The sequence below is a fragment of the Stylophora pistillata genome, chromosome 1 (genome assembly GCF_964205215.1).
Source record: "Stylophora pistillata chromosome 1, jaStyPist1.2, whole genome shotgun sequence".
Classification (NCBI taxonomy): Eukaryota; Metazoa; Cnidaria; class Anthozoa; order Scleractinia; family Pocilloporidae; genus Stylophora; species Stylophora pistillata.
The window spans coordinates 60,167,998-60,190,035 of NC_142519.1; the positions used below are offsets into that span (position 1 = coordinate 60,167,998).

General features: G+C 40.3%; 1 protein-coding gene across 2 annotated transcripts; it reads right to left on the minus strand.

Annotated features, from left to right (window-relative positions):
- Positions 1–755: 755 nt before the first annotated feature.
- LOC111344484 (cytosolic phospholipase A2) lies at positions 756–16,348 on the minus strand. Of its 2 annotated transcripts, XM_088726875.1 has the most exons (15): positions 16,209–16,348; positions 10,944–11,031; positions 10,021–10,167; positions 9,794–9,912; positions 9,419–9,456; positions 8,328–8,463; positions 7,711–7,847; positions 7,066–7,288; positions 6,436–6,553; positions 5,928–6,065; positions 5,409–5,522; positions 4,822–5,103; positions 4,363–4,547; positions 2,079–2,268; positions 756–1,545 (listed from the first exon to the last, which is right to left on the minus strand). In XM_088726875.1, exons 1-15 carry the CDS (start codon positions 16,221–16,223, stop codon positions 1,316–1,318), a joined length of 2,160 nt encoding a protein of 719 aa, XP_088583001.1. In that variant the 5' UTR covers positions 16,224–16,348; the 3' UTR covers positions 756–1,315. The 2 variants fall into 2 exon arrangements, with proteins under 2 accessions (XP_088583001.1, XP_088583005.1); XM_088726879.1 differs by lacking the exon at positions 10,944–11,031 and having other exon boundaries at positions 16,209–16,309.
- Between the last annotated feature and the right edge of the window lie 5,690 nt (positions 16,349–22,038).

Here is a 22,038-nt window from a genome sequence, read left to right on the forward strand (position 1 = left end):
AAAAGAACCTCGCCATTCCTTCTGTGTAGCTGCTGAATCGACAACCTTGAAGGTTTTCGTTGTTTAGCTTCGTCCCATTTTAGTTTACAGACATGTCTACTCACATTATTGGAAAAGCCCCTGTTTTGTTTGACACTTTGACCTTTCCGCGAGTTGAGGTTTGTGGTTGTCGAAATACATAAAATCAACATCTCCCTGGGTTTCAGCCTATCTTTTTTTCAATTTATAGAACACGTAGCGAATAAATTTTTAACATTTTTTAACTATTTCGACGGGAGGGGGGGGGTCGGTATAGACGCGTCATCCGACTTAATAGCAGGAAATATAGAAACACTTCCCTCCATTTGGCGCGAAAATATGCGGAGATATTTGTCTGCAGATGTTATCTGTTCCTTCTGTTTCGAGATGCGAACAGTTTTTCTGGAACCAAATGGAGGCTATTGTTCACATATTTTCGCGCCAACTGGAGGCTATTGTTCATATATTTTCGCGCCAAATGGAGGCTATTGTTCATATATTTTCGCGTCAAATGGAGGCTATTGTTCGTATATTTTCGCGCCAAATGTTGGGCTCGTTTTCAAGAGCACGGTGGTCGATCCTCCCAAGAACTGGAAGGAACGTGGGCTAATTTCTCGAGCAGTCGCTGGTATTCGACCCAAGCCAAACATGCCAAATGAAGGGTGGTTCCTGTATATCTTAACATAACTGCGTCCTTTGGACTGATGCTTTTGTACACAGCTGACACCAATTTCACATACTTTTTAAAAGTACCTTTATTGCCATTTTACACAGCCGCACAATTAGTTTGGTTATAGTTATCTTGATGCTTTTGTAAATACGGGTCGTAATTCATTTTATGAATTGAGTGGATATAGTTACGTTGGATAGCTTTAAATGTTGTTTAGATTCAAAATCTTTGACTTTTGCCTTCAGTCTTTAATGGAATCGTCATCTGTCTTGCTATGGTCGGGTCCATCAGAACGAACCAAAGTAATACACATTTATCAAATGAGATTATATGCTATGTGGGACAAACTCAGGGACTCTTGATACATACGTTACATGAGGTATTACCAATTATTAACGTCGCGTACTGAACACGTTAAAAAAAGGCGTGGTCATGGATGGAGACTGGGATATAATGTGCAACACCATGACTGACAAGGAAAATCAACTATCCAAATGTTTATGCTCTTGGGTGTCCAAAATAGATTTCTATTTATTTTTGTGATGTAAAAAATATTTATCTTCAACCAAAGTTCAATCGAGCCTCGTGTAAATATATGGGTTTCTCTGGTTGATCAAGTTACTTGTTCTAGGTGGAACTCTTCATCGCATTCAGTTGTCGTTTTCGTCTGACGCCATCAGCTATAACATCCTTGATGGTTTCTTCCGCTAACAGCGTGTTAAATTCCATCAGCTGACTCAAGCGATCAAATGAGTTGTGAGAGTAGTGGAAGTTGAATGTGCTGTAGTGATCATCAGGGTCTTCAAAAACTGCGAATGTTCCGAATTCCTTTTCTGAAGAGGTCTTGCGAGGTACACCTGGCAAGGTCAAACCATAAGTAAGCAAAACATGAGCAAATTAAATATTTGTTAGGCAGCTGCGACATACAGTCTCTCCGAGCTAAAATCTTCTCTTTTACTTTCCCTCTTCGTTAAGGGTTAGAAATTGATCATAGGAACAATTCTTATTTCTCACCTGGGGGGATGGGGTTGGAGGATTTTAGGGGTTTCACATAGTTTTCAGAGGGAATGGAGGGTGGATCAGTAGTCGCTTACGAAGTATAAAGGGGGGGGACTAAGGAAAATTGACTGCCGCTGAGGGGGGAGGGGAATGAGGAGGAAATCGGGTAAATTTTATTGTGATATTGTGATACAATCAAAATCCTCTGACCGAACCCCCCTCCCCCCACGGTGACAAATAATGACCGGTCCGTAGAAGCCTCTTTTTGCACAAGCTGGTCAGGGAACCCCATCCATTTTAGGTGGGAGGTATTGTTGAGGAAAGTCGACAGACTAAACCTTTTTTTGGGATACTTTTTGGTGTATTCAGAATATCATGTGACTGAACATACCTGGACGGCTGTAATCTTTGAAGGAGCCGTTCATCAACACAAAGTGTATGACCACAGGGCATTCTGGGTCGTTAGGATCAGAGAACACATAGAACTCCTTCAAACCATGTTCCTCGTATTGTTCCTTGGCATTAATGGGAGGGAATTTCAACCTGTTCTTTCTTGCCCATTCTTCTGCCAGCAAAAGTTCCTAAAGGAAAAAGAAGAAACAAGAGTATAGTCATTTTTGGGCATTTACGATACGTTGTACCTTTTGCTATCTATTAGCAAGACCTAGAGAAAGTTTGAAAAATCGATATAACTCGTCCCAGGAATAAAACTGGACAGGAATGAGGTTCAGGTGTGGCCGAGTGTGGAAAGTAAGTTCAGCTTCTGTTTTTTTCTTCAGTTGTATTTTCTTGGCTCAGTTTTACCACTTCTTCTTTATCAAGAGCGGTTTAAGTTTGAGGTCTCCAAACTTCACCGATACACGCCCGAGAACGAAATCAAACTTGACCAAAATGAGGAGAAAACACTTAGGCGCTCAGAGAGGAAGTAAATAGTTCAGACTGTCTTGGCTCGGCCCGCTTGACCGGATATGGGTCTGATATCATCATCATCATCATCATTTATTTGCATTTTTAAAAGGAAAAAAACTATTTACACATTATAATTTATATTAGAAGGCGAGGAGACCCAGAAAACCATCGGGCATATGGGAGAGGCCACCCCACTTACAAGAATATATTTAAAAAAGAATTAGTTTAGCGAATGTACGGCTTGGCCAGTTAAGTGATTATTTAAGTGAAAACTCTTGCATTTTCGTCTTAAAGCTGAGAAGATTTGAAGAACACTGAAGTGGGTGAAACAGGAAGAGGGTTCCAAATTTTAGGACCTTCGTAGGGAATTGTAAATCGCTCTAGATTGATACGACACAAATGCATTCGATAATGACTAGCTGTTCTGGTACCGTGGAACAAACTGAGTTTGGTTGTAGAGGACAGGAAAAAGCAAGAACTTGATATAACACCTATTGATTTAGTGATTTGTTTACATACATAGCTAATATCTTCTTAAATGCAAGTAAAGCCAGGGTCCGAAATTAACTTTTTCCTAAGGGAGCCAACTGGCGACTAACGAAAAAATTTTGGTCGCCAGATGGACGGGTTTGGTCGCCAAAAACAAGTGTTTGGTTTCTTGCTTGCACGCCACGATCGCGGCTTCGCCGCTGAATTTGCGCAAACTAAAAAAAAACGCAATCCCTCTGGAACCCATGGTATAACTTACCTTAATTTATAGTAAAGCACAAAATTAAACCTTTCAACAAAATGTTTTCATTTAACGCAATATACATACTTCACAAAAGCCGTGTAACGGTAACAGAGTCCTACATCTCAATGAGCGTGTTTGTCCGTTCGAAGAACGTTCTTGTGAAGGCTTCGGATATCTTTCTCTTATTATTTCCATTCAGTTGGAACTATGCTGGTACCCTGTTAACTTCTGTGTATAAGACATATGGGGGCCCTCTTTCTATACCTAGATTCAACTAAGAGTGCTTCGCCGAAACGGAACGAAAACGCAACGACGATCAATGTGCTAGTGCCAGGCCCTCACACTCTCATTGCTCGAACCGGTCCCCACCCATGTCGATGGCCAACCTCGATGGCCACGATAAAAAATATTGAGATAATAGAGACACTTTTGTTCTTTTTGTACTGGCTAAAATGCAATCGAACATTTATCTAAGTCGCTGAAACATTTCAGAGCGGATGTTTCGTCTCCTGAGAACAGCAAATCACGAAATGATCGCAAAGAGCTGATAGCCATATCAGTTGATAGCTGATAGCCAAAGAGCTGATAGCACATGTAGTACTCGGTAAGAGAACACCACAACTCGTATTTCAGAACTGGAATTTACAGGTATTTAAGTAAAGTATTGAGGACTAAGCGCATGTGATTCCGCCGACGCTTTCGATCCCGTCAGGATTTCGCCACGTCACGTTTTCGTCCGCGATATCCGTATTGGGAGAGGCCGCTGAAACAATATGGCGCCAGGTAAATATGGCGATCTTAAAATCGTCGCTTCGTTTTACTACAATTATCCACGGAGGCTTTAAGTTTTCTTTTAAAAAAAAAAGCCCTTTTACCTTGGAATTTCAAATGCCGAGGGGATTTGAAAAGGCTAGTCGCCTACTGGCGACCAGTTCTAAAATTCTGGTCGCGAACACCTAATTTTTGGTCGCATTGGCGACCAGTCAGTCGCAATTTCGGACCCTGAAAGCTGAAGTGGATGCAAAAAAATCACCTCAAAGGGCATCTCTATCTCTCTTTCCCTTGAACTGAAGTCAAATGACAGGAGTACGTCGCATCCTCGCTGGGGTCTTATTAGAAGTGGATACGGAGAATTGAACACGAGCCCACTGTCAGCCAGGAATATGCGCTTGGACTTCACGCTAAGTTGGTCAGCGGCATCGGTGACGTCCTCAGATTCTGTGTCATAAAGAACCATCAATAACATTTGTAATGTAATGAAGGTTATGCGCACTCTGAGTTTCCTGCGGATATAATGTAGCACTGGCTCCTCTGGGCAACCACTCGGCGCCAAGGAGTTACAAAACTCTTTTTATTAAAGATGGACAATTTCTTATTTTCTTCAAAGGGGAGAGAACCCATCGACTGTTTTTATACCTATGTAAAGAAAAATTTGGTTGCTTCTAGCTTAAATAGGACCCATTTTCCTTGATAAACAACGACGGTGACTCACCCAAGGGGACGGGAGCGAATGCAAGCCCTAGACCACGCAAGAAATTATGCACCCTTCCCGCACGGCCGGAGCGAGTTTGCAGCACAGGGAACTTGTTCATAAATCTCTGCGCTATTCTTCCCAGCAATCCAGGATCGTTGTGATCTTCTTCCTTTGGTTCCTCCATGTCGTTATCATCAAATACAGGTGCCTCTTTTATATGGTGACCATCAACGCTCTGTTCCTCTTCTTCACTGTCGCTTTCCTCATCATCGTCTTGGTTTTCTGAATACAGAATCTGATCTGGAGGATGGAGTGATATTTTTTGTAAGCATCTCGTATTTTCAGTTTCCTTTATTCAATGCAAAAGCCACAGGCCTCGAAGTGCGAGAAAACTGAGAGGGGTGACCACGTGGCGTTTTAGTCCCTGCAAGATGTTTGATTGGCTGCCGAGTATGGTCTGGGTCCTCCTCTAACCAATCACGGAGTGCCTGCAGCAAAGCCAATTACATGTAACAAGAAGTGTCACGTTCACAACATGACTTAGACCTTAGAGCTCCGATAGAGTACATGATTTTCAGCCACAAAGAAAGTAAAGAAATACATACGTAAGTCCTCTCTCATAACGGAGGAGCTGGGGCGAACTTTTTCAATTGCGCTCGGTACTTGACCCTCACTGAGTAGGCGCTGTAGCAAAACGGTGAAGGCGCTGCCCCAAATACCTGAGGAAGGAAAAGTGGAAGACAGAATGTCAGCTTGGTGTAAAGAACACAGTAGGTTTCGTTTTCTCTTCAACTTAAGATCGTCTTTGACCGATTTCTTTTGTGACGCATTACTCCGTTTACAGCTTGGGACCAGTGTTCCTAATGGCCCATCTGCGAATTACCATTGGCCCTCTTTCTCAAAACGAGTCATGGTGCCCAGCCTTTCAGATGATTAGAAGTTTTCATTCACATGCAAATTAAACTCATTTTCATACGAATGATTGAGCACCAGGCCTAGTTTTGAAAAAGAGGCCAAAGGTAATTCGGAAATGGCCTATTTAGAACCCCTAAGCAATCCCACAAGGCTATCTACTCTTTTGAAGTAAGGCAAATAGGCAGGAAAGGTGTTCGAGTGTTACTTACCTTGCAGATATTCCAAGGGGGGTTCAGGATACTGTGTGTGAAGTTGCCCACAGAAAAACTTGGATCCAAAATGCTCCGCTTTCATAAAAGTGCCATATTTAGCCATCCCCACTTCATAAGGGCTAAACTCTACCCATTCTGCGGTAAAAAGAACGCATCATACAAGTTGACGCATTCACAACTTGCCTTACACTTACATCTGCGCAACTGATGTAGTTCGTAGGCTGTGGTGGAGTATGTGATCGAGTATCTCGACCTTTCTGCACTTTTAATCCCAGTGAGGTACACATGGATCAGTAGTGGTGTATTATGAAGTGGGAATGTCCCTAAAAAGAAACTGTGGCGCTGCGTTGGAGAGTGGAGTGGGGGAGGGGAATATTACATGATGATTTGGTTTTATCGTACATATATCCTACAACAGCGGATAGCGTTACTCCGAATCCCTATGCCTATTTGGAATCGCTGTGCACTATGCCGCACTTTTAACGAATAACATTTGAAATCTTACCGTTGTAGCTTTTTGCAGAAACATCATTCTTCACCTGTACACAGGTGTATAGCGGAAGGGGAACATTTCCATATCTGACCGCGACACGTTGATCGCTCAGTTTCGGAATTGTTTTGCGCTGAAAACAAAGTTAGATATACAACGAGCAAGTAAAAAATTGCAACTTTTACGAAATGAAAATAGCCCATTTATTTTCCTTAGTTATTTGCTTCTAGCAAACTAAAAGAGCAGGTGAAAAGGAAGTATTTATCGTAACATATTTAGTAATTACAAAAACGCTACACTAAGCTTGTTCTCAGACTGAGCGTGATCACAGACTGAGCGTGATCACAGACTGAGCGTGATCACAGACTGAGCGTGATCACAGACTGAGCGTGATCACAGACTGAGCGTGATCACAGAGTATGCATGACCACAGACTGAGCGTGATCACAGACTGAGCGTGATCACAGATTGATCGCGAAGTGAAATCTGAAAGGAGGGCGCCATGATGTAGCGTCACCGACAGAGTTAAAATGAATCAGAATGAACTCGTGTGTTGGGTTCGGTGCTGACTGTGGCATCTTTTCGTCGTGTCATTTTTCGGTAATCAATCAGAAAAACATTGATAGGATTTCAAGTGACACTTACGTCTCTCAAGATGGTTTCACCCACAAGGTAGCCAAAGAAATCAGTAAAACTGATTGGCTGGCCTCGTACTTTTTTCTCATGGATGATTTTGATGTGCTTGTACAGCCACGAAGGTGTTAACAGCCTGATCCAGCTATATTGCACGTTATGTCTCAGCTGTTGCATAACTATCTTTGGATGGATATATGGAAATTTGGGATGAGAATATAACGCAGAGAGGTACCTACAATTAGTAAAAGATTGACATTATGTCATCGTTATTCTAGAATACAAGTTCTTCGGCGAAGTCCGTGACGCGTGTGAAAAAAACAAAACTAGCGAAAAGAAAATGTGGGGTTAGCGCTCCGTGTGGAACTGTGGGGATGAGGCAAAAGTAGGTACCCTACTTTCGAAGGGTCATAGAGGGACGATCGGGACATTTTGGATACATCAGTCATTTTTATTTTAGACAGAGACACAAGCTTTTTGCTCAGAAGTCTGCAGTATGAGTTTCTGCCCTTTCTTGAACTCGTTTTCCATGCAGTTATCTTGCAGTCTTGCGCCATTTTGTTTTACTGAGAAACACAGACAGAAGTTAACCCTCTTGTCAATAACACAGTAAGCTATCTTTTGTTCCAGAGACTATAGTCTCTTGTACAAACTTACCAAGTTGACCCTGACAGTCCTGCGGCATACATGGCACAGTCCAGTACACCCATGTCTTTAAGAGCACAGAAGACACCACTTAGGCCAACCATGGCTCGAAAACCACCTCCAGACCCAACAATACCCACAGTTGGCAACTAGAAGGAAAATAACGACAACAAATAAGTGAGGTGTTCCAATGCAATTTTATAGTGACACTGGCACCAAATAAGTTGAATTAATTAGCATCAGACATCTTCATATTGACCATTCCGGTCACCAAAATGCTTTGCAATCGACGGGTTGGGCCAGAACGAGTGGTGGGGGGAGAGGGGGTTAGTAGACACCAATACACCTATTTTAAGCCAATGAGATGACAATCTACCTTAAAATTGTTTAGTTAAACTTTTGTACCGAATACCTTAAAATACGTAAAAGTGTTGAAACCTGTCGATATACAAAGACAAAACTTCTTGAAAAACGAGGTACTATTTACCCATTTTGTGATTCGGAAATACCGTAAGTAAATAAACACTCCGGATAGCTGAAAACCCCAAACCCTTGGCTGAGGCTGTCTTCAAAAGGCTAAGGAGGAAGTCGCATGAAAAAATAAATTAATTGATAAATAAAAGGCTAACCTCATCCATTCTCGCTGGTCCTCTTGGGCCGAGTAATTTCTTCATCGCTTGAAACAGGAAAGGCTTCCTATTCTCTCGAAAATCGATCTCCTCTTGGCATAGTTCCACGCTGTATCGTAGGTCACGGGGATCTTCACTACAATGGAAATAATTTTATTTCAGTTTACTGGTCACATTTTTCAAACATGTGTCACTATCGTTAGAACATGTGATTCACCAAGGCGCATGTGGGACAGGGAAAGGTTTTCATTTATGCAAGAAAATCGTACATGATTGGCTATTAACGTACTCGCACTAGCCAGTCAGATTTTAAATTGACGAAATATGTTATTGGTTTTGTCATGGAGTGGAGAGACAGAAAGGTAGAGAAAAAAATTCTTCAACGAGGCATTAAAACCCTTACGATTGGATTCGCACCCTGATGGTCTACCTTTAAGCCACAGGGCGGGAATTCGTTGGGGAGCTTCACAAACCTTGAATATAGGTTCAGGACAAGGGAAGAAAGTATTGATATATGAAGCTTATAGAGCAGTTTTCATTGGGTTTTGAAGGTGATTCGAAATTGCTTTCGTTTTGCTTTACTTCGCTCTATGATTGATTCAGAAAACTCGCGGCACTCTCGTAACCAATCAGATGGAAAACGAAACCCAAACACGACTTGGTCGCGCACGTTTTCCCGCGTTTTACGAAGTAGTCGGCTAGCTTCTTACTTTGAATTTTCCTTTCTTCGAATTGGCTTTCGTGATCACTTTGATTTTGATTTTGCTTTTGCAATCAGCCCTCTAAATGGCCTTTTCTCTGTAGCTCTGTACAAGTAGTCTTTAGGGCCAGGTTGTTTATCGCTGGGTTAAGATAACCCGCAGTTAGCGTATGTTTTTTGTCTAAACCTTTGATTATTGGATGCCCTATGCTAAATAGAGAAGAGTGATCCGAAAAAAGCTTTTGAAGGGGGGAATGAAAAAAACCCGGGTTAAAATTTAACCATGGGTTAGTGCAAATCCGGCGGCCTTCGAACGACTGGGCCCAGTTATACAGCACACGAATGCTCATGATCTAACAAGTCCTTGAATAAGAGAAGATGAAAAATTTACCATTTTCTAAGTTCAAGCGTAATGTCCACCTCTGACTTCTGCATGTAAAAATGAACAAAGAAGTAGACAATGTTAGAGGCCTAGAATCTAGGTGAAAACTGGATTGGTTAGCAAAAACAAGAGATTTTAACTAAAGTGTGCTCTAGGATTTGTTTTATCACTGATGTGAAAAGTAATATGAGTACCCACGACGTGAAACAGATATACACACCCTTCATAAACAGCTAAGCAATGAACGAATCGGTGAGGATAGAATGAAAACTTTCCTCCAAAATAATCAGGAAAGTCCCTCAAGATAAAAAAGGAACTTTAAAAATATTCGTTGGTCTCGTTTATTCTAAACACAGTTTTCTAAAATATCAACAATATCAATACCTTTCGAAATACGAAGGTTTTACGACAGATTCTATCAATTTCCAGACCATCCAAGGGAAATATCTGTGTTTTTCCGACGACATCATCACTAAACGTATCAGCGTCCATCAGTGTAATATCTGGGGAAGAAAACCCAAACCGAAACAATTACAAATGAAGTCGGCAAAAGAAAAGAGAAATCATCTATTTTTCAAAGTTTAAAATCAGTTTCAAGCAGTAACACTTACGTAACACGTTTTCCAATTCTTTGTCGATGAGAAACTTGAATTCTTCGTTCCAAACAGGGTTAGGATCATTAGATATGAATTGTGTTTTGGTCCTTCCATTTGGAGCATTCTGGATATATAACTTGACATATGGATCTGGTGTGTCCACTATAGAACACAAGCGCAAAACGATTTATTATCCAGGCACCTGACTTACAGACTGAGTCACTGACTGACGAGTTGAGTTACTCATTTACTGACTTATTGACTTCAACTGGCTGAAAGTAGGGAGTCGATGAGTAAATGAGTCTGTGCGTCAGTACGTCAGTCTCTTCGTCAGTGAAAGGGTCAGTGCACTTTCTAACTGAATGGGCATCATCAATACTAAATTCCTTTCATTATTTAGTAGCAACCCTGAGATACTTTTAAACGAAGGAAATAAAATAAAGTGTTAGTGTCACCGAGTCGGTCAGTAAATTAATGAGCCAGTGATTGAGTCAGTGAGATCAGTCAGTCAGTCAGTCAGTTAGCTTGTCATTCAGTTAGTCAGTGAGTCAGTCACTAAGTCATGTGATCAGTGATTGAGTCGATCAATAGGTCAGGGAGGTAATGAGTCTGTAAGTTAGTGAGGCAGTGAGTCGGTCAGTATGTCAGTCAGTTAGTTTGTCAGCCAGTCAGTCAGTTAGTAAGTCAGAGGGTGAGTGAATGATTGAACCAGTGAAACAGTAAATCAGTAAATCTGTAGGTCAGTGAATCAATCAGTAGATCAGTGGATCAGTGGATTAGCGAAACAGTAAGTCAGTGAGTCAGTGAATTTAGTGAATCAGTGGATTAGTGGATCTGTGGATTAGTGGATCTGTGGGTCAGTGAGTAAGTCAGTTAATCAGAACGCGTGGCTTTATTGGTTGTTATCAGTATAACTATTCGCTATCATTTTTATTTACGGATGTCATTCAAGGCGCCAAGTGAGACATTCCGTCCACAGAGAACGTTGACGATGAGTTCATAACACTGGCGGTGGCAACACTGGAACTAGAAAAGGAGGACAATCTGTAAGAAAAGGAAACTTCTGGACCTTTCAAATCCAATCAGGGTTCAAACGAGTTTTTCCACCCTTTTCACCATAAGCAGCAAAGGCGAAAATATGAATTAGATCAGCTATGGATAAGTGCAACCTGGTAGGTGATTTGTATAGGTAATCACATGATTTCGAGTGCAATTTGGAATAAAGAAGCAGGAGTAAATTTTTTCAAAGACTAACAAAATTGCATGAGCCCGTAGGGCGAGTGCAATTTACCTTAACCAATCAGAACTGAGAACTTTTTTCATGTATATTATCAACCTCAGTAACTTACTTGGTACAATGTTACCACAATGGCTGAGAAGAAACAAGCTCAACTTAACGTTGTATTTACCCAGATATACCTGATACATAATTTTAAAAATGAAGCCACGATTATTAACCCCATTTCTAACTGATCGCATATCACGAGAGCTCGATTCTGTCGAAAAGAACATCCCTTTGTTCGATGAGATGTCACTGATTTGCGACGGGAGTGCGTATTCAAAATAGGTCTAATCTGTCAAATTATCTCCTGTCCGATCCTTTCCACCGAGTCTTAAAAAAATTTGATACTTCTTCTAACCGTGTAAACTAACATATGAGAAAATTCGTGTCATTTATCGGTTGATATTCATGAAAAAATTACTCCGTTCTGATTAGTTAAGATAAATGCAGTTTTCAGGCAATTCAGTGCAGACGAGAGTTAATTCAGTGCAGAAGAGGGTTAATTCAGTGCAAAGAAAGTAACAGAACAGACATTCTGGTTGGTCAATTATCAAACAAACTCATAGCCAGCGAAGCAAGCCCTGGGGAAAAGGAGGGGGGAATGGAGGGAGCGGAGTGTGCGGAGGGGAGAGGGAGGGCTTGCCACAGACCCCCACTAGCTAACAAAACGCCCCCTATTTTCATATTCATATCGTCTTGCATATGTCAATCAGCGCCTCTTAAAATTAACCAATCAGAGAGCGCCGTTAGCGAGAGCTCAGTGAACCATACAAACTGTCAAAACAACAACTAAAACTTGCTCCACGTGAGTGAGAAGTGTCAGACAACAAGGAGAGTCTGCTATCAAAATCTAAGAGAGGGAGAAAGCCAAAAGTTTATCCAGAAGACGTAGTTTGCCGGTTTTGTGGAGTAGATTTAAGAATTAGATTTGGAATTGGCTTCAAGAGTTTTGTAAACATTTTTAATCAGAGTCAAAGGGAAGAATTTCAGTATGTCTTCGTCGATCGCCTTCGAACGGTCGGTTTTCACTTCGAAAATAAGTCGCACATATCTCAAATTATATGCCTTCCTTGTGCAAGAAAAGCTAACAGTTTTTGCCAGTTTTATGATTTGTTGAATAAGGCCGCTTCTCAATGTCCGGATTCCCGTGATGTTTCGTCGAAATGAAAGTTCTCAACACCGACAGGAAAAAGTCCAGGTAGAAAGAGCTTGCGTGTCCGCTCCCCGGCACATGCAAAACCTACATCTAGCAAGGAAGCGTTGTTTGACTCGCAGACTCGCTGAAGTTGAGGACAACCCTCAACTTCAGCGATGGATACAAATTTAAACATTGATGATTAGGATCCAACGTCCATCGGCTTTGCAATGTTGTGGTTAAGGGCAAGTTTAAGAATGAAGACGCCATTCTTATCAAGGCCCTGAGCTTGAGCAAGTGGATGGCTGCCTCAAATATTGTACTTCGACATCGATTCTTGAGGACAGAACTTCTCGAAATCACCGTCGTTCGCCATTTTCTAAAAGGTAGTCGCCACGAAGTACGAGGGTTGATTGACAAAGTGTTGCTCTCAGCCAATGGGAATTTTTCGTCCATACGAGATCGGAAATTGCGTTGGTTAGTGGGGGTCTGTGGCAAGCCCTCGCTCTCCCCTCCGCACATTCTGCTCGCCCCAATCCCCCTCCTCTCCCCCAGGGCTTGCTTTGCAGGCTAACAAACTCATAGAATTACCAAACCCACTGAACAACTCCTTGAACTGTTTGGCCGGACTTTGAACTTTTTTGCGCCTTGAAGATGTGAAAATTTCATTTTATCTTATTGTTGTGATCGTGGGCAGTTGTTTTGACCGAACGTACAATGTCACTCGCAGGGTTTGAATAAATCATTTTAGCAAGTTATGCGCGCGCTTTTCTTCTGCATAATTATGATATAAGCTACCTCGTATTTTTTCTTGTATATTATTAATACATAATCACATGATTTTTCTCGTGCAATTTGAAATAAATAAGCACTTGTAAATTTTTTCAAAGACCACAAATTGCACTCGCCCTACGGGCTCATGCTTAGTCTTTGAAAAAATTTACTCGTGCTTATTTAATTCAAAATGCACTCGAAATCATGTGATTACCTAGACTAACATTTGAATAGGCTGCAACACTTAATATTCAGTGAATTATAATTTTCTTTGTACTGCAAACATATTGTTCATCATATTTCTGTCATACACTATAGATAAGTCCAAGAACCGAAACGGTATTAAACAACAACAATTAGCTTATTTGTCGATTACAGCACAACTTCTACACGGAACCCCTTCTGCTAATGATTTCACAGCTTTAAAACAGAATCTAGCTTTGGAGTTTTCGAAATTACGAAAACTAATAAATTAGACCCCTAAATTTACCGTTCGATTTGACCTAGAACTCGGTGGAAAGGATCGGACGAGAGATAATTTGACAGATTAGGCCTATTTTGGTTACATTTTGACTTTCCATTTCGACCGATTCGATTTGAGGGGGTCTTAGTTTTCGTAGACCTCTAGAGCGACAGAATGTCAGGTTTATGTGCAGTTTTGGGCTTTGATCGCATTTTTTGCATTGTTGCGTTATCAACGATTTTGCGGTTTCTAACAGGAACTAACAGGCCCCTGCCTATCACGATGTCGTTTTGCACAGAACAGCTAATAAATTTACAAAAATTTGAAACGCGATACGCTTCCATAACTTGACACCGCAATGTCGGAAATTTATGATGCGCTGCATTTTAATTCATTTTGTGGGTATTGCGTTGATTCATAGCCCGTTAAGTCAAATCTCAGCAGAAATGAATGTTTGCTCTTGTTCTCAGGAGGTATGGAACATCATCCAATCAGTTGAATTTCGTGATTTGCGCTAACTCATCACGTTAACTTGGTATGCGTAATGGCGCTGCGCGTTTGTGACGTCCCGACATTTTGACCCCCCTAGAGCGATTAGGACAAACAAATAGGCTTCTCGAGTAAATGAATATAGGCGATGATGCGCCCATCTCTAGTTCAAACGCCTCTAAAGCTCGTATCTTAAATCAAAACGACGGTGTTCCTGGCTCAAAGTTCGAGCAAGACCAAGAGAACTATACAAACACACAATCGAAGTGTTGGTTAAAGTGTAGAGGCTTGAAATCGAGCGGTAAATGAGCAGACCTCATCGCACGTGTTCGTGACTGCCTCAAGTCGGGAAAACATTATGTAGCTGATTCAAGTATAGGTGATGGGAAATGGCTTCAGGCAAAGAAACTAAAGGAAAGTAAAGTCGATCGCGTGAAACTTAAGGATCTAACAGTTCAATGTAAAAAGGGGTTTGACAGGCCTACACGACCTCTCAGCGCGTGTTTAGAATAGCCTATTCAAAGTTTGGCCCTCACGAGTATGTCTTTGAGCGATCGCCCTCATTTTTAAGACACGAGTGGCGGATTTTTGTATAGTTCGCTCAGTACTGGTTGTTTCTATTAAATGCCAGTGTCTCATGAGAATTTGCTTTAGGTTTGGCACTGATGGTTGCTATTGTGTAATAAAAGGCAAGATTCGTTGGTTCGTCTTCGGTTTCTTTTGAAGAGCTAGTTTCCTGTTTTTGAAATTCACCTTTGAAAGGGTTGTGTTAATGAGGGCCTCTGGGTAGCCTCTCTTTCGCAAATGCGCTTTGAAATTTGCAATTTTCTTTTAAAATATTGTTTGAGAGGAGTTTGTTCTGAGAAGTCTAAGGGCCTCTCCTTTTATTAAGCCTTTCTTAACTCCCTGTGGGTGACAGGAACTATAGTGTGTATACTGAAATGTCTCAGTTTGTTTGAAATGAGTACGCACATCAAGGATTACGTCCTTTTCGAATCGTTCGCCTTTATAATTAAAGATGTAGGTGTCCAGGAATGTTGTTTCCTTATCAGAAATTTCAGCTGTAAATTTCATTGTTGGACGACGATTGTTTGCTTTTTCAATGAAACGTTCTATTGTTGCTTTGTTTGTACTCCATAGCGAGAAGATCATCGTCTATGTTACGTTTCCAAACAAGTGGTATATAGTGAAATAAAGTGGTATAATGTGAAGGTGTAGTCTGATCGTCCGGGTGAGTGTAGTCCTGAGAAGGACTGTTGTCGGTGGTAGTGACTGACGTTTCGACAACCTGTGCGGAAGTCATCATCAGAGTCAAGTGAATGATTGTTGTCAGTAGAATGTTCTTATTCCAGTTCGTGTGAAATGATCGGTTGGTTTTGCCGTGATGTTATTGGCTGTAAGACTCAAGTGACGTAAGTCGGTCGTGATTGGTCTGTTTCGATCTGTCGGTAAAGTTAGGTCGTTCTTTTTCGGTCGTTTGTGATGTTTATGTCGTGAATGAGTCGTTTGTATGGAGCGGGTAGTTGTTGACATCTGTTTAGGGGAGTCTGTTCTAAGTTAGTAAACCAGCTTTCCAGAGTCAGTCGTTGAAAATAGTCAGTGCTGTAGGTTAGGCATTGCGCAGAGTCCCAGTCAATGTTGTGGTTGGTAAGTCGATGGTGTTCAGCAATGTGATTGCTAACATCACCTTTCCTCGTCGCCCGTCTGTGTTCAGTCAGTCTTGTTGTGAGGTTTCTGCCAGTCTCACCGATGTAGGAGGCTTGGCAGTCGGAACAATTGATCTTATAAATCGTTCCGCACGATGATGACTTCCGCACAGGTTGTCGAAACGTCAGTCACTACCACCGACAACAGTCCTTCTCAGGACTACACTCACCCGGACGATCAGACTACACCTTCACATGTTACCCCCGGGTTCAAACCATTTACTGCACAAAGTGGTATAAAGTGAAATATCCTGGTTCTCCGGTGCATTGAGTGAAACTTCATGCGGAAATCTTACGTGCAAAATTAAACTTAACCTCGGGTGAAGGGAAACAGACCATTAAACTGAATCTTACCGGAGAAGTTTCCATTCTATTTTCGGTAATTCTCTTCACCTCTGCGGGTGTGTTCTAATCGTGAACAGGGAGCTTTAGATACAGACGTTTTCGGGGCGACGTGTGTACCGTTGTACTTATGTCCTCTTGTTGTAGATATGTCCTCTGACGTAATGTGATACAATGGCCAATCACATCCTGTGATCTATAGAGCGACACGCGGCTTGGGACTGGTTAACAGATTCCGTTGCAGTTATGTCTTCAAGCAAAAGTGCCCATTCAAGGGGGTCGGGATAAGTAGAAAATTTGACACGTATGAGCAACTTCCAACTGATCTCAGGAAAACACGCTGTTCGCAATCTCTCACATTACTTTCCTTGGAGTTCTATCACTCCTTCGTTAACGCCGTGTGATCGCATCGTTCTTCTAATCTAAACGTCCTAAACGTGGAAGAGCAACTTGCTACGTAAATAGAAAGGCGACTTTTCACCAAAGGATGCGTTATTGTTCACGCTTCATTTGCAGTCTTGCTTTATTTACAGACGTCATTGTTCGACTTGCGACTTCAATGACAACATTTTACCCATATCGCAATTGTTTTATTTTCTTGAATAGTTGAAGATCGTAGATTATGGTTCGTCGGCATCAAATTATATATTTTTGACGCTTCGCTGATCTGCCGGAGGTAAGATCGACTGAGAGGTCAAAGTTCTGATAATTTGTCTGCGTCACGAAGTCTTCCTTCAATCACAGAAGTTTGGCCTTCAGTTTTTGCTGTATGGCAAAAATCTGAAGTAGTAGATTGTGAAATTTGAAATTGTAGATTGTGATATGATTTTATCACGGTTCCGCTGATTTTAGCTGTACTTTCTTTAGTTCTTTCTCTAAATTTCATTACGGTCCGGTTCCGCTGTTTTAAGCTGCTCTTTTTTTAGTACTGTTTCTAAATTGTTGTCGGATTTGTTGTACTTTTGGGTGGATTTGTCATAATTTACCCCGTTTACGACAAATTCACATAATGATCAAATCGAAAATTGGGTAAAGATAGCTATGGCAAGTCATTAGGATATATTCCACCCTAAGGACCTTAAGGATGAATTTCACAGAATTTACCCTGTTTTTCTAGAGTTCGCTGATCAAATGGAAAAACCAGGTAAAGGGGATGGCATATGGAAACTTAGCGTGTTAGCCACTTACGGATGAATTCGTAGAATTTATCCCGTTTTTCTAGAATTCATAAAAAAATGGAAACCCGGGTTAAAGATTGGCTATGGCAACTTGTGATCTAATTGATTCGGAGGATGAACGCTTAGACTTCACCCCGTTTTTTGTCAAATTCACTGAAAAAAAAATTGGAAATTCGAGACAAAGATAGCATGTGGGCACTTCGGGTATTATTCACCTGCAACATGAAGGTTCAGAATTTACCCCGTTTTTCTCGAATTCGATCGGTGATCAAATGGAAAATCGGGGTAAAGATGGCATATGGGAACTTAGCGTGTTAGCCACTTGCGGATGAATTCGCAGAATTGATCCCGTTTCTCCTATATTCATTGAAAAAAGAAATGGAAAATCGGGTTGAAGACTGGATATAGCAACTTGGGATCTATTTCATCAGAGAGGACGGATTCTTAGATTTTACCCCGTTTTCCTAGAATTTGTAGAAAAAAAAATTGAAAATTGAAAGATATCGTATGGGAACTTCGGGTATTATCCACTTGTGGCATGAATGCCCAGAATTTACCTCTTTTTTCTGAAATTCACTGATCAAATGGAAAGTTGGGGTGACGATGGCATATGGGAACCTAGGGTACTAGCCACTTGTGGGCCGAATTCTCAAAATTCGTCCCGTTTTTCTAGAATTTATTGAAAGAAAAAATGGAAAATCGGGTAAACGATTGGCTATGGCAACTTGGGATCTAATTAATTCGGAGGATAAACTCTTAGACTTCACCCCTTTTTTTTTTGTCAAATTCACTGAAAAAAAAACATGGAAATTCGGGGTAAAGATAGCATATGGGAACCTCGGGTATTATTCACTTGTAGCATGAAGGCTCAGAATTCATCCCGTTTTTCTCGAATTAACTGATCAAATGGGAAATCGGGGTAAAGATGGCATATGGGGACTTATGGAAAATCGGGTTAGGGATTGGCTATGGCAACTTGGGATCTATTAATTCGGAGAATGAACTCTTAGATTTTACTCCGTTTTTTGTCAAATTCACTGAAAAAAAAGATGGAAATTCGGGCATGTGGTAACCTCGGGTATTATTCACTTGTAACATGAAGGCTCAGAATTTACCCCATTTTTCTCGAATTCGCTGATCAAATGGGAAATCGGGGTAAAGATCATAATATGGGAACTTAGCGTGTTAGCCACTTGCGGATGAATTCGCAGAATTAATCCCGTTTCTTCAAAATTCACTGAAAAAAATAGAAAATCGGGGGGAAGACAGGATATAGCAACTTGGGATCTATTTAATTTGGAGAATGGATCCTTAGATTTTACCCCGTTTTTCTAGAATTTGTTAAAAAATGGAAAATTGAGGTAAAGATATAATACGGGAACTTTGGGTATTATCCACTTGTAGCATGAATGCTCAGAATTTACCTGGTTTTTCTAAAATTCATTGATCAAATGGAAAATCGGGGTGAAGATGGCATATTGGAACTTAGCCTTCTTGTGGGCCGAATTCTCATAATTCATGCCGTTTTTCTAGAATTATTCAAAAAAAAAAGTAAAATCGGGTGAAGGATTGGCTATGGCAACTTGGGATCTATTAATTCGGAGAATGAATTCTTAGTTTTTACCCCGTTTTTTGTCAAATTCACTGAAAAAAAAATGGAAATTCGGGCATATGGGAACCTCGGGTATTATTCACTTGTGAATAAAGGCTGATAGTTTCGAAAGAAACTGTTTGGGGCTGCGTCGGTGGGAGTAACGAAATAATTTGGATATATCAACAAAGTTGAAATGGTAAATTGGCCACCGTAATGATTACAAAAGCTGACGTTTCGAGCGTTAGCCCTTCGCCATTCGCTCCGACGAAGGGCTAACGCTCGAAACGTCAGCTTTTGTAATCATTACGGTGGCCAATTTACCATTTCAACTTTGTTGATATATCCAAATTATTATATTATTCACTTGTAACATGAAGGCTCAGAATTTACCCCATTTTTCTCGAATTCGCTGATCAAATGGGAAATCTGGGTAAAGATCATCATATGGGAGCTTAGCGTGTTACCTACTTGCGGATAAATTCGTAGCATTAATCCCGTTTCTCCAGAATTCATTGAAAAAAAAAAAAAAAATACAAAATCGGGTTGAAGCCTGGATAAGCAACTTGGGATCTGATTTCATTTGGAGGATGAATTCTTAGATTTTAACCCGTTTTTCTATAATTTGTTGAAAAAAATGGAAAATCGGGGTAAAGATATCATATGGGAACTTCGGGTATTATTCACTTGTAGCATAAATGCTCAGAATTTACCTCGTTTTTCTAAAATCCACTGATTAAATGGAAAATCGGGGTGAAGATGGGATATGAGAACCAAAGGTATTAGCCACTTGCGGGCCGAATTTTCAAAATTCATCCCGTTTTTCTAGAGTACATTGAAAAAAAAAAATGGAAAGTCGGGTTAAAGATTGGATTTGGCTCTCTAAGATCGATCCCACTCGAAAGACGAATTCTCAGAATTTATCCCGCTTTTCTAGAATTCACTAAGAACACAAACATTTTTTAAATGTGGAATTTTTTCTATCTTCCATTTAACTAAGACTAGCGAGCCGCACAAAGAAACACTTTTTGTAGTTGTAAGCTTCTCACTTATTTCGGACGCGTTTCGACCCCAGTTAAGACTTCTTTAGGGAATTATTACAATTAAAGAGGAACAGTACATTACATAGCGCGTTGTGTTTAAGTTTTTAATTTCTATAGAAGCTAATTAATTAATAATAACTGAAAGCGGGCCGGCGTTATAAAAAACTCCTAATTACAATTGAGCTATTTGCGTATTGCTTTATTTTAAGGGGGTAACAATTAGCGCTAATCGTAGAATTCACCGCTGAAAAAAGAAATGGAAAATTGGGGTAGAGATGGCATATTGGAACTTAGAGTCTTATCCACTTTTAGCCTGAATCCTCAGAATTTACTCCGTTTTTTCAGAATTGATTGAAAAAAGAAATGGAAAATCGGGTAAAGATTGAATATGGCGAGTCAGTGGGAGCCCCGTTTTAATTTTTTCTACTCATTGAAAAAAAAATGGAAAATCGGGGTAAAGTAGATTAGATGTGGGAAGTCAATGGAATATATTCGACTTGGAGGATGAGTTACTAGAATTTTCCCTGTTTTTCTATAATTCCTTGAAAAAAATTCCAAAATCAGAGCAAGATGGCATAAGGGAACTACGGGTATTATCCGCTTGTAGCATGAATTCTCAGAGTTTACCCCGTTTTTCTAGAATTAATTCATTAAAAAAGGAAAATCAGGAAAGATTTGACATGACAACGTAGGTTATATTCCACTTGCGGTATTAATTCTAAGAATTTACCCCTGTTCTCCAGAGTTCACTTAAAAAAAAATTGGAACATCGAAGCAAAGATGGCATTTGGGAACTTCGGGTATTATCCCCTTGTAGCATGAATTGTCAGAGTTTGTCCTGTTTTTCTGGAATTGATTCATTAAAAAAAAAAGAAATTCGAAAATTGGGGTAGAGATTGGCTATGACAACTTAGGATATACTCCGCTTACGGTTTAAATTCTCATAACTTACCGTCCCCTTTTTTTCTGGAGTTCATTGAAATAAAAATAGAAGAGCGGGTTCAAGATTGGATATGGAAACTTAGAATGTATTCTACTTATGGGGTGAGTTTTCAGAATGAACCCCGTTTTTTCGGAATTTATCAGAAAAAACGGAACATCAGGGATGTATCGAGTTATAATTCAATCACTGTGCGTTGGAATATTTTCTTTTTATGACATGAATTGTTGTTTTTTTAGAATTCTCTGAAAATAATGAAAAATCGGGTAAAGATTACACACAACAAGTTGAAATATGTTTCATTTGATGAATTGTCCGATTTTTACCCCATTTTTGGCATATTCCACATGTGGAAGTAATTGTCAGATTTTACCTTATTTGTCTCTAATAAACGAGAAAAAAATGGAAAATTAGGGTAAAGATTTGATATGGTAACTAAGGTTATATTCCACTTGCGTGATGAATTGTCAGAACTTATCACGGCTTTCTCGGGACTCGTTGAACAAATGGAAATTCGGGGTAACGATTGGACACGGCAAGTCATGATGTTAACCGATCGAATTGTCACGATTCCCGTTTTTCTACAATTAATTGAACAAATCGGGTAAAGATTGGATATGGAAAAGTTACGATATTATCCACTTGTAGGATGAATTGTAATTAACCCCGTGTTTCTAGAGTTGATCGAGAAATTGGAAAATTGGAGTGAAGATTGGATTTTGCATGTTAGGATATATTCTAATTGCTGGATAAATTGTCAGAATTTATTGCCTTTTTTCGAGAATTTCCACATTCAGTGAAAAATGGAAAAATGGGTTAATAATTGATATGTCAAGTTTGGATGTATTGCACATGCAGAGTACGAGCTGTGAAATTGTTTTGATTTTCGAATACACTCAAAACATGGAAATAGGGATAAACAGATATACTGCAGTTGTAAGTTAGATCGCTGGAAGTGCACCCTTAATTCGCGTAAGAAAATTTTGGGTCGGGGGGTAGCTGTCGGAAGGCTATCCCCGGGTGAAGTCAATAATTTTAGTCGGTACTTTGTAGGATCCCCTGCACAAAGCCTTAGGATTATTCGACAAAT